Source organism: Primulina tabacum, chromosome 11 (genome assembly GCF_025594145.1).
Source record: "Primulina tabacum isolate GXHZ01 chromosome 11, ASM2559414v2, whole genome shotgun sequence".
NCBI lineage: Eukaryota > Viridiplantae > Streptophyta > Magnoliopsida > Lamiales > Gesneriaceae > Primulina > Primulina tabacum.
The window spans coordinates 969,584-982,980 of record NC_134560.1 but is presented as its reverse complement, the minus strand read 5'-3'; the positions used below and the strand labels follow the sequence as shown (position 1 = coordinate 982,980).

The 13,397-nt window shown below is 36.3% G+C and overlaps 1 protein-coding gene across 6 annotated transcripts; it reads left to right on the top strand.

The window, feature by feature from the left end:
- The first annotated feature begins 7,284 nt into the window (after positions 1–7,284).
- On the top strand, positions 7,285–12,350 carry LOC142518051 (uncharacterized). 6 transcript variants are annotated; one of them, XR_012813459.1, is made up of 8 exons: positions 7,285–7,881; positions 7,961–8,021; positions 8,345–8,595; positions 9,990–10,194; positions 10,850–10,981; positions 11,074–11,196; positions 11,277–11,373; positions 11,883–11,922. XR_012813459.1 is itself a non-coding variant. In XM_075620653.1 (8 exons), exons 1-8 carry the CDS (start codon positions 7,471–7,473, stop codon positions 11,984–11,986), a joined length of 1,311 nt encoding a protein of 436 aa, XP_075476768.1. In that variant the 5' UTR covers positions 7,285–7,470; the 3' UTR covers positions 11,987–12,350. The 6 variants fall into 6 exon arrangements, 4 of the variants coding, with proteins under 4 accessions (XP_075476768.1, XP_075476767.1, XP_075476765.1 ...); XM_075620653.1 differs by having other exon boundaries at positions 11,147–11,196; positions 11,883–12,350; XM_075620652.1 differs by having other exon boundaries at positions 11,138–11,196; positions 11,883–12,350.
- The last annotated feature ends 1,047 nt before the right edge of the window (positions 12,351–13,397 follow it).

The window sequence follows — 13,397 nt, the reverse complement described above, 5'->3', positions numbered from 1 at the left end:
GACAACATCCGTGAGTGATCATTGTGCACACAAGCTGAGAGACTTCCTAAGATTGGAAAATCTCTCAAAATCCAATGGTTTTGTAAAAATATCAGCCAGTTGGTTCTCAGTTCTAACAAATTCCATTCGAATTGTACCCTTATCAACCAAATCTCGAATAAAATGATGTCTAATGTCTATGTGTTTCGTTCGAGAGTGTTGTACTAGATTTTTTGAAATATCAATTGCACTTGAATTGTCACAGTATACAATTAAGATGTCACTGTTGAAACCATAGTCTTTAATCATTTGATTCATCCACAAAAGTTGTGAACAACAGCTAGCAGCTGCAACATATTCAGATTCAGCAGTGGACACAGATACACAATTTTGCTTTTTACTATACCATGACACGAAATTGTTACCTAGATAAAAACATCCTCCAGTGATACTCTTCCTATCATCTAGATTTCCAGCCCAGTCAGCATCACTAAACCCCACTAGATTTGTGTTTGTTTCTTTGGTGTACCACAAACCTAAGTTAACTGTCCCGGCTATATATCTCAAAATTCTTTTGACAGCTTTTAAATGAGTGACTTTAGGATCAGCCTGGTACCTAGCGCACAAACATACACTAAACATGATGTCGGGACGACTTGCACTTAAGTAAAGAAGACTGCCTATGATTCTGCGATACTGGGTGTTGTCAACACCTGCAGCAACATCGTCTTTGGACAATTTTTCAGTCGACCCCATTGGTGTTTTCATGTGTTTAGTGTTCTCTGTAGAAAATTTCTTCACCAAATTCTTGGCATACTTGGATTGACACAGAAAGATACCATCATGCATTTGTTTAATTTGCAATCCAAGAAAGAAACTTAATTCTCCTACCATGCTCATTTCAAATGTGGTAGACATGCATTTAACAAATTCATCAACATGCTTTTGAGAAGAAGCACCAAAAATGATGTCATCCACATAAATTTGACACACAAGAATATCATGCTTCGATTTTTGAATAAAAATGGTTTTATCAACCTCACCTCGTTTGAAGCCTAAGTCAAGCAGATATTCAGTAAGCCTACCATACCATGCTCGTGGAGCTTGTTTAAGTCCATAAAGTGCCTTCTTCAACTTGTAGACATGGTTCGGGTGGTTTGGATCTTCGAACCCTTTAGGTTGGTTTACATAAGCTTCTTCATTCAAAATGCCGTTCAAAAAGGCACTTTTCACATCCATTTGATATAGTTTTATGTCCATGTGACAAGCGATAGCAAGTAAAAGTCGGACTGACTCAATCCGGGCAACAGGGGCAAATGTCTCATCAAAATCAATTCCTTCAATTTGAGTATACCCTTGAGCAACTAACCTAGCTTTATTTCTCACAACAATCCCAGATTCATCAGTTTTGTTTTTAAAAATCCATTTGGTTCCAATAACATTCACATTATTAGGTCTGGGAACCAAATCCCACACATCATTCCTAACAAATTGTTCAAGTTCCTCATGCATCGCATCAACCCAAAATTCATCTTTTAAGGATTCATTTATATTTTTGGGTTCAATGAGCGAAACAAAACAAGAATGGCTTACTTGAGAGTATACGGAAGTCATGCATACTAGACCCATCATTTTCCGATAATCTATCTTCTCCTTTCTTCTAGTTTGCATTCCTCCAAATGCTTCTCCAATGATCTGAGATGATGGATGATTTTTCTGAATCTTACTGGGAATATCAATCCCTTCATTGGTTACAACATCATCATTTTCAGTATATTCTCCTGGTTCATCATTTGATTCTGCCAGTGCAGGTGTTGTCTCAGGTGTTACAACACCGGGTGCAACATCTGTGTTAGGCAGTGTCTCACTTATGTTCAGTAGCCCATCAATATCGTCCTCGATTGTTTTTCCCGTTAGATCTGCAAGATCGTCAAAAACAACGTTAATAGATTCCATAGTCGTTCTTGTTCTGAGATTATACACGCGATATGCACGACTATTGGATGAATAACCAAGAAATAAACACTTGTCACTTTTAGAGTCAAACTTTGCAAGATGGTCTCGGTTATTCAAAACATAACATACACACCCAAAAACATGAAAGTACTTCAGGTTTGGCCTCTTTCCCATGATGATTTCATAGGATGTCATAGTAGAACCACTCCTTAAGTACACACGGTTTGAAATATGACATGCTGTGTTTAAGGCCTCGGCCCAAAATCGTTTTGAAATTTTCTTTGAACTCAACATGACCCTAGCCATTTCTTGCAGTGTCCTATTCTTCCTTTCGGCTATTCCATTTTGTTGAGGAGTCTTAGGGGCCGAAAATTCATGAGTTATCCCTCTCTTTTCACAGAATGATATAAAGTGTGAGTTTTCAAATTCTTTACCATGATCGGTCCTTATCTTACCAACCCTCAAATCATGTAGATTAGTAATCTTAGCATGTAATTTCTTAAAAACAGCAAATGTGTCGGATTTTTCTCTAAGAAAACTTACCCATGTAAAGCGAGAGAAATCATCCACACAAACACATGAATACTTCTTACCTCCAAGGCTTTCCACTTCCATTGAACCCATAAGATCCATGTGCAAGAGTTCAAGACACAGTGTTGTTCCAAAGTGTTGCAACACTTGATGGGGAACACGTGTTTGCTTACCCTTTTGACATGCACCACAAACATAAGGAATTCCAGAGGATAAATTAGGCATACCTCTCACAGCATCGTACTTACCAAGGTTCTTTAATGTCTTGAAGTTTGCATGACCCAATTTTTGATGCCACAAGTTTAGTTCACTTACTTTTGAATGATTGCACACAGGGTCCTCTCCAAGTTGATAACAATTGTCAGCCGACCTTGTACCTGTCAAAATACATGTATCAATATTATCAAAAACTTCACAATTGTCTTTATCAAACTTAACATGTAAACCATCATCACAAAGTTGACTTATGCTTATTAAGTTTGAGTTAAGTCCTTCGACATAAAGCACATTGTGTAGACTAGGCAGTCCATCAACATTCAAGGTCCCTTTGCCAGCTATTCTTCCTTTAGCACCTCCACCATATGTCACATGACCATTCCTTAGTTCAACATAGTCAGTCAAATAGTCTTTAGAACCTGTCATGTGGCGTGAACAGCCACTGTCAAAGTACCATATTCCTGCAATGTTAGTTTTTAACGAAGTATAAATAACAGAACATTGAATATTAGCCTTTGGCACCCAAACCCTTTTTACCGATGGTTTCCTATTGGCAGTGTTACGCCGGATGTTGTACAACACCTGTGGCAACACCTGTTCAGATTCTCATCTTTTGTAGTCATCTCTCAGTTTAAAACAGCAGGGTTTGATATGATCAGGTCTAAAGCAATAGTGGCAGATAAAGTGGCGTTTTCTGGACTTGGACTTCTTTGTAGATATTTGCCTCTTTGATGAAACACCTTTTTCAGTGTATGTAGCATTCGAGATTTCAGCACTTCCTTTGACAAAGACAGTTGGTTTTCTTTCAGTGTTGGAAGACTCTCCTATTTCAAATTGGTGATTCGTATAACCAAGTCCAGCTTTGTCATTCTTTCCAATCATCAAGAGTGAATCAAGTTTGGATGAACTTGAATTAAGCTTCGCAAGAATTTGAGTTGCTTCTCCAAGCTCTTCCTTGACTTTGCATAATTCCAGATCTTTCTTACTTAAGATTACTTCAAGTCGTGATATTTGTGACTTCAGCTCAGTGTTCTCTTTGGAGAGAATTGCATTCACTTTATTTCTTTTGATCCAGTCTTCATACAATTCTTCATACATTGTCTGCACACTTTCCAGAGTGATTTCATCATCATCTACTTCTTGGTTTTCAGACTGACTTGATTCACCAAGGGTTGTAGAATTAAGACACACTGAATTTGAAGAGATGTTGCGACCAAGTATTGCAACACCTGTGGCAACACCCAAAGGATTGATTTGCATTGAACGCTTCTCCTTGATCACATCAGACAACGATGTGTGATTTTCAGATTCATTTGATCCTTGATCATCATCAGACTCTTCATCACTCAAAGTGATAGCCATGCCTTTGTTTCTCCGAAGTCGATTGGCACACTCATTGGCATAGTGTCCAAATCCAGAACACTCTCTGCATTGTACTGAGTCCAAATTTCTGACATTTGATTGGATTTGCAATTCAGTTTTTGGTCGAAATTGTCCTTTCATAGGAGTAAACTTTTGAGCTTTTGCAGAAGTGGTGATATTGGGCAACACATATTTTTGTCCAATTTTCTTCTTCTCTCTCATTTTCTTCAAGTAATCACCGAATTTTTTAGTAATTAGAGAGATAGAATCTTCACCTAAATCAGATTCATTCACTTCTTTAGATATTTGAAGGATTTCATCATAAGAGTCAGTTGAAACTTCAAGGGCTATTGTCTTCCCTTTATCCTTCTTTTGTAAATCAAGATTCATCTCAAAAGTTCTGAGGGAACTCATTAATTCATCCAGGTTGATTGTTGAAGTGTCTTTAGATTCTTCAATTGCACAAACTTTGACATTAAATTTCTCAGGTAAAGATCTTAAAACTTTGTTCACCAATCTTTCATTGGACATGGGATCTCCAAGACTGTGAGCTTCATTAGAAAGTTGTCTCAACCGGCTATCATACTCAAGAATAGACTCCTTGTCCTCCATTCTCAGGCTTTCAAATTTTGATGCCACCATCCTTAGCCTAGTTTTACGCACACTCTCGGATCCTTCACAATGTTTTTGAAGTATATCCCAAGCTTCTTTGGCACAAACACAATTGGTGATTAAATTAAACATCCTTGTGTCAACAGACGAGAATATAGCATTGAGAGCCTTGGAATTAAAATTTGACGTTTGCACTTCATCGATTATCCATGTACTTTCAGGTTTGAGCCGAGTGTCTCCATCAGCATCCTCAATCTTTGGTGGACTCCAACCATCAAGTACACGCTGTCAAGCTCTTTGTTCAATTGATTTAATAAAAACCCTCATCTTTACTTTCCATAATGCATAGTTTGATCCATCCAATACGGGAGGTCTAAAAACAGTGTTTGTTGATGCTTCCATGATCCTTTTCCACCTGAAAAACAAAACAAAACAGGATCTCACTTAGTAGCGTCAAGTGGAGGCTCTGATACCAATTGAAAGTTCCGTTTCCACAGGGTGAATGTGACGATGGTGAGTGTTGTGTGTATCAGAATGTAGGTGTTGTGCGTAGGTGTTGTAACACCCACAACAACTTGCAGCGGAAATTATAGTTTAACACATTAACACACAACTGGAATGACAATAATACGAGATACGAGAGATAAATTATGCACAAGTATAAAATACATGTGCGGTGCCTCAGGGAAAAATAATTCACTAGAAAAACTTGTAAGTTTACAAAAACCAATACTAGTGAAAGAATAAAACAACTCCCTTATTAAGGCGAGTAACAAATTTCATCCTAAACCTCTAACAAACCGTATAACCAAAATACATAGAATGCATCAACTGAGAAGTGAAAAAGTCTTCAAAAATCAGCGCACTAATCAAAACAGTGATTAGGTGTTGTCTTCAGATGTAGTCAACACTTCACAGCAACACTTTATCAACGACGCGAGATTGCTTCAATCAGAAAATATTTTCTTCGTACAAATGCATCTCTGTCTCTCCGAAAGTTTTATGCTCTATATCGTCCACCTCTATTTTGTTTCTTCTCCTTTGAGTCCTATTTAACATAGAAAAACCAATTTCATTAGGAAACAAACTCTTTTTAAAACAAGGATAATATCTTAAAGATATTGTGATATCATATCTTAAAGATATTAAGAGTCATATCAAATATAGTCTTATATCACATATTGAATTTATACGAGATCATATCATCAATTTCGAGATTATCCTCATGTCTAGAAAGGCAAAATATTAAAGATAAAAAAAGAAAATATATCAAGGAATAAAATTCCTTTCAAAACATATATCATATTATGATTCACTGCAATCTCCAAAACAACACGGTAAAATTAAGAGTATGTTTCTTGTGAGACGGTCTCACGAGTCACGAATTTTTATCTGTGAGACGGGTCAATTTTACCGATATTCACAATAAAAAGTAATACTCTTAGCATAAAAAGTAATATTTTTTCATAGATAACCCAAATAAGATATCCGTCTCACAAAATACGACCCGTGAGACCGTCTCACACAATTAAAGAATATTTATATTGGAAAAAAGTCTTAATTTTTTACATAATATTCAGAGTCATAATAATGATAAAAATGTATACCTCGTGACATGGTTTTAGAATGTCCACATAGGGATGACAACTTCCCCCGTGGGTTTCGAGACCCGCGGGGAAAACCCGAAACGGGAATGGGGATCCCCGATTTTTTCGGGTTTGGATTCGGGTTCGAGGATTTTTTTAAATCCCCGATGTAATTCGAGGCGGGTATGTGATTATTATTCACATCCCCGAAATCCCCGAACCCGCCCCGAAAATAATATCAATAAAAAAATAATAGTATTATTAATATTAATAATATAATAATATTATTATTTTTTAAATATTAATAATCTTATTATTATTGATATTGATATTAATATTATCTCTAATAATAATAGATAATAATAAGTTTTGGTTTGAGAAAATCTCCGAATTCGTTATCGTCTTGCAATATTAATATTTTTGAAACGGGGATGGGGGCGGGGATGGGAAGTTGATCCCCGAAGTTTCGGATTTGGGGATTCTTCGAACCCGAAAAAACGGGGATTGGGGCGGGTATGGGGGTGGGGATGAAATTCGGGGATGGGAAAGGCAAACCCGCCCCGGCCCCGGCCCATTGCCATCCCTATGTCCACATAACCTTATGATATCCTCAAGAATTTTCGAAAATCTATTAAATAGTAATAAAAATCACAAAGCCTAACAAACTAATACATCATTGTTATAAGTTGGGAGCAGGGGTGCAAACGAGTCCAGTTACTTTTAAGTTCGGTCAAAACTCGATCTTGTAATCGAGTTGAGCTCGAACATATGATAAATTATCAATTCGAATCGAGTTTTTCAAGTTAAAGCTCGAGCTCGAGCTGAAGTAACTAGATATGTTATCAATTTGAGTTCGAACTTAAAAATTAATACGTAGATCGAATCGAACTTGAGTATTTTAATTTTTTTTCCCAATCGAGCTAGATCACAAGCCTAGTCGGAGTACCAACATCTGCTCCAGTTATTTTATGCGGCCCAATTTATTTTCCAAAGCCCAATAAAAGAGGATATGTAAAATATATTTTTTGTTTAACTGAAATAAAAAAATTCCAACAAAGCCTCGCTCTCGAGATTTCCTAGCAAAATCCCAAAACCCTATCTCCCCTTGTTATATCATTCAGTATGCTCTGAAATCTCAGTTATATCTACAATTCCAAGGTAGAAGATGAGTAAGAATTGTAGATATTAGGGGCAAAAAACCCTAAACTAGGGTTTTGATTTGGTGGAAATGGAATCGAGGAAGAAAGCTTCTGAGGGCATAGCGTTGTTGTCCATGTATGGAGACGAAGACGATGAAATGGAAGTCGCCGAAGATCAGGATGAAAATCTTCAAGAAGAAGAAATCCCCTCCATCGCGTCGGATGTCGTTATGGTGAAAGATGAAGATGATCTTATTGCCGTTGGCAATGAAAATACGTCGCAGAAAGAGGAAGAGCGAGGCCCGAATGCTATGTCTCCTATTAAGCTATTTCATTATGGTACTTCCTCGGAAACTGCCTCTCCACTGTTCTCTCGCGTGTCACCTCAACCGCCGCAACATACGGTTGGTTTGGATTTGAACTTGGCTCATGTTCCAAAGAATCGGCTGACGATAGTGGATTATGGGCATGAGGAGGGGGCAATGTCTCCTGAAGCTGAGGTAATTATGTTGCGTAAGTATTATGAGTTTTATTATTTTTTTTTTTTTGTTTTTCGTGTTGAATGATCAGTGATTGTAGGATGGAGAAATAGTGGCGACTGGTCGAGTAATGTATGGGGATCAGCTTCAAACCAGTGACGGTGCGTAAGGCTGTCCATTTTGCTGATCATTTTTCTCTTTTGCCTCATCTATTAAAATTAATCATTTATATGGCTGAATGTTAGTATTATGATCGTTAGAACGGCCTATGGCACCAGTTTTTAGAGACATTAAAATTTTCAAAGATGGAGATTTTTAAATTAGGATATTGAGTTGGTAATTTTATTTCCATTTCGATTACTTTATGTTATGCGCCATTTGTTATGACACTGGAATCTGTATTTTGATATGCATAAAGTTTGACAATGGATTGGAAGGTTTTTTGTGCTGGAGTTGTTCTAAGTTTTAATTGCTGTTAATTTAGGTGAGTTTCGGGATAGCAGATCACCAAGAAATGCTAGCTTCGCAACACCTAACACTCGAGCCATGACACCTCAATTATTGGATGCAATTGATCAACCTGAATCAGATAGCATGGATTGTGCAATTAATGCATTGGAAGCCGCAGAAACTGAAGATGCCATTAGAATTTCTACCGAAGAGGAAAGGGATATGGATCCATTGGCCAAGTTTCTTCCCCCACCTCCAAAGAAAAAGTGCTCAGAGGAACTGCAAGTTAGTCCTTTCTTTTTAGTGAAAGGACTATGATATAATATTTTATGTTAAGCTGATGTAGAATCTGACTTGTAGGATATATTTATATAGCCTTTTCATTTACTATAATTTGATCCTCTCTGTTGGGCACGGTAGCTCAAATTCAGAAAAAACTGTTCTTTATCACAGGTTCCTTTCTGAGAACGGCAATGTTAGAACTGGCTGTTTTCTTGTGGTGTAATTTATAAATCTAATGGACTGAGTTGACTTATATAGGGTAATGATTAACCTTTAATATGTCCCAAATCATGAATATTTACTAGGTCTCACTGTCTTAACAAGTTCGATCTAGCTCAAACTTCTTTTTTCATTCGTATCTCATGGTTCTACAAATTTGGTGCCAATGAATTCAAATTTAAAATCCTTTCAAGATTACTCACTTCATATATTCTAGACTTCTAGTGGTACTAGTATTTGCGTTTAAAACCTTGTCTAAAGAAGAATCTGCATTCTATTTAAATTAATCTACTCCAACTTTCCCTTGTGTGAGGCATATTTCAGTTAACTTTGTTACTTTGATGAATCTTTCCAAATAGAACTTTGTGCTTGGGTGTTGATCTCTTCCATTTCATTTTCAGCGGCTTCAGAGACGCAAGGTTTAAAACATAGTTTTAAAGGCACGCGTCTTAGCTTGCACAGGTGCCACTCTTTGGAAAGGTGCATCAAATAGTTAGTGGCCCAGCCCAAAATCATCCTAAGTCCTGCTGCATGAAAGGAATTAATTTCCAACCTCCATTCTGTGCAGCACTCTTTCGGTCTTTATTTGAGGATCTTTTCCTCGACTCAGGTTGATAGTTCTTTGTACATTGTTTGAAAATCATAACAACCATCCTTCATTACTTGAGTTACTAAATTTCCAATTCCAAAATCACTCAAATCCTCCTGCTTTCTCCTGCCGCTAAAGATGAAGAAGAATGGGTGATTCACTTGATTGAAGTTTTTCTATTGATACTGCAAATATTTACTAATGTCCTTTTGATTTACATTACTATCCAATAGTTTTAGAAAAATATTTTTTTGGCTGCTATGTAATATTGAAGTGAAATTACCTTTATACATATTATAAGAAAGCATGCTTACTGCCCATTATTTTGATAAGGCACGCCCCTCACCATCTGACTTGCCCCTTATTGCTCCTTGTGTCATAAATAACTATGATTTGAAATCCTTCCTATAGGACACACAACGGAATATTCGTGGTAGAAAGATGGAACTGTTACATATTTTGTCAGCCTAACTATGCAGAAACAATAAATTTGTATTTGTCAGTTGTATTATTGGTTTCATCTTGCTATGATTTTTTCATGCTATTTTTCAATACATTCCTCAACTTTTCTAATTCTTTGATGCTTCAGGAGAAGATTATCAAGTTTCTTGCACTGAAGAAGACAACTGGAAGAAGTTTCAACGCAGAGGTGCGCAATAAGAAGGAATATCGAAACCCCGACTTCTTGTTGCACGCTGTGACTTACCAAAATATTGATCAAATAGGATCTTGCTGCAGTAAAGATGTTTTTGACCCTCATGGATATGACAAAAGTGACTTCTATGATGAAATAGGTTAGAATTCATATGTAATGTATTTAGATTTGTTTGATTGCCGTCTAGTGATCTATATTCCCATTTATGTTCTAATTTCAGTTAATCTAACTGTTTCCTGTCATTTGGTTTGATTTGGTTGGTGTATGTCCACGCTAAAAATTTGTCAAACCTGTGAAATATCTATTCCATAAACTTTTCTAAAATATGTTGAAACTTTTAATTATGAACCTTTGTGCTTCTATTAAGCAGATCCTCTGAACTTGTTATTGAGCTCTGAATACATTCTCTTATATCATTCACATCTTTCTACCAATTGGCGCTTTCTTGTCTTTTGAAACATATTTGACATACCCAAGCTATGTATGAAGAACTTCTTTCTGAAATGTTTACCCTAATGTTTTATTGTGGGACTTCAATAACTGGTTTATATTTTCTATCTTTTTTTTTAATTAGAAACGAAATTTTCTATTTTTTATCTTCAAACTGGGACATAAGTTGAGAATAAATATTCTTCAACACCCTCGGGACTATCACATGTGGCATCCTTTTGTAACGTGTTCCTGAGTTGGATGATCGATAAATAGTTGATGTCTTGTTTTGAGTTGAGAAGTTCTTTCACATAATTCTTAGGATAGTGTATCTTCAATTTTTCCCGTTTGTCTTCTGCAAATAGAAGCTGACATTAGGCGGGAGGTAGAAAAGAGGGAACTAGAAAAGAAGAAAAATCAAAGGGTTGACTTTGTTTCTGGAGGAGCGCAGCAAGGAAATGTTGCTCCTACTCCAAAGATTAACACACCAATTCCAGGTGCTTAAGTACTTGTCAGCTTGTACCATCATCATATCTCCATAAATTGGCTTGTTTTTTGAAAATTTATCAAGATGATACCTTCTTGTTAGTTGTTGTTTCTATGCACTTTAGGATTGACCGCGGTTGCTGGTGGTGTGTCTAATATAACACCAGTTGCTTTAGATGCTGCAGCCCGAGATGGAAGACATAACAAAAAGTCAAAGTGGGACAAGGTTTACTCATTTTCTTTCCATCTATCAAGGAGTTGTATGGTTAATTTCAAGATTAATAATCTTGATGATTTTGGTTTTAGGTGGATGTTGATCAAAGGAATTTTAATCCGTCTGGAGGTCAGGAAACTCTATCTGCTATTGGTGCTCATGCAGCCCTTATCTCTGCAGCTAAATCTGGTAGTGGATACACTTCTTTTGCGTAAGTTTTAATATGTGAATTTTCTATTATCTTCATATCTTATTCCATTTATTTTGTTTATGGTGTTCACATTCTACTGTCTTTTAACTGAAGTGGGGAAAAATGACTCTACTCAGTAACGTTCATCTTCTAGTTTACACATTGGTCGTGATATGCTTTTTTTATTGACTTCAGCGTTGGATATGTTGAAAATTAACTTCTATGTTTTCAGCAGTACTTGTCATCAAGCTGGTTCTTTTAATGAAACGATCATCCGAGATTTTGTGAATAAACTTGTTGGATTGTAGTTTAATATGTTTCTGCTGTACTTATCTATGAGGAATAGTCTTGTCTTATGATGGACTTGTGGAGCTAAAGAAACGTTCATGTAGGTGCATATGCATCCCATACAACGCCAGTCTGAATAATTGCGATTTCAGCTCTCGGACTAATACTAGGTTTTTTCAATTAATAAATTAGTCTAATACTCTAATATCTATTGTGGCAGGCAACAGAGGAGAAAAGAAGCAGAAAATAGGCGATCCAGTGAAAGAAAATTGGAGAAGAGATCATAGTGTTGACTCTTGTTACAAACATTTTCATTCATATTAAGATACGTGCGCCGGCGAGATAGAGATGGAAGGAGTGGCGCCGAAAGAAATTTTGTACTTGTATCCTTCAACGGGAAACCCATTCTGTATACTTCCCCCTTTTAGTTGATTTAGCTTCCAAAATTTTTTCTTGTTCATCAATCAGTCACTTAAAGCTTTACAGTGATGAACTTAGATCCACATGCGACAAAATGTATGCATGATGATGTACGTTTTTCATGGAGATGTAGGATGTTTGGCCTATCTTCCCTTGTTCTGGAACAAGAATGCAGAGTTTTGTGAACCTTGAGTGTTCAATATACCTGATAGTTTGGGGCTATTAAAAGTCCAAATTGCAGATTATTTTTAATATTTTTTCGAGGGTATATCTCTGTATTTTAGGGGACGGAGCTTTTCATTTGTAAAAGAAGTAGAATTTTTTTATAAAACATCGCTCTACTTTTTTTAAAAAAAATCTAATTTTATGACGATGAAATGCCGACCGGTAAACCCCTACCAATATATTTTTGGGCCAGCATGTCATATAAAGTTAGTTTAGTGTGGCTTTTTTGGTTAATTTGATTTGCATGCATTGTTTTTTTTGTTTTTGTTTTTAACTTTTTGTTAATTTCTAATCTGCGATGTAAAGGATTTGGAGTTTTAGATCGTGGGCATCATTGCTTCCACTAACCTAACCCTCATCCCGAAGTCTTATTTTCAAAAGTAGATAGCATGTCCTCTTTTCTTGTAGCTGTTTGTCTTTAATAATCACTTTCCACGCATTTTTATATTTTAAGGTGCTCCCCTAGTCTTAATTTCCGTCCTTTATATCGATACCCAAGATTTCGTCCACCGAACGAGAGTTTATACTACTTTAAGTTAAGAATGGTTTGAAGTGTATTCTGACGGAGAAAACTCTAGTGTATACGAGAGTACGTTATGTGTTTACATGTAAAATTAAATTTCAAAATAAATCTGGTGTGTATGTCATACCTCCTTGAGAATTTTTTTCGTTATGTTGATAATGATAATAAATATGCAGTCCTTACAGGTCGGAAACTAATCAATGCTACTCGATTCTCAAATGAAATCGGTGGTTGATGGAATATTTGTTTGTCTCGCAATGAATTTTACGTTTTACTGTAGGTGAAAGTGGCATAAATTTTGAATAAAAAGTAGTACATGTGAGTGGAGAAGAGACTCTGATATCAACGCTAATAACTCATAAATTCACTGTACGTTGAAGATTTTCTTGCTGTTCCATCGCTATCATCATGCACACAACACACATGCACGTCGAGAAGAGGAAGAAAATTATTATTTCTTTCAAAGAAAACTTGGAAAAAGTTTGGACCTCCCCTCCCAACCCTCTTTGAAATTTTTACTTTTGCTTTTTGAATATTCATTTCGAGATAGGAATGAAGGATATGATA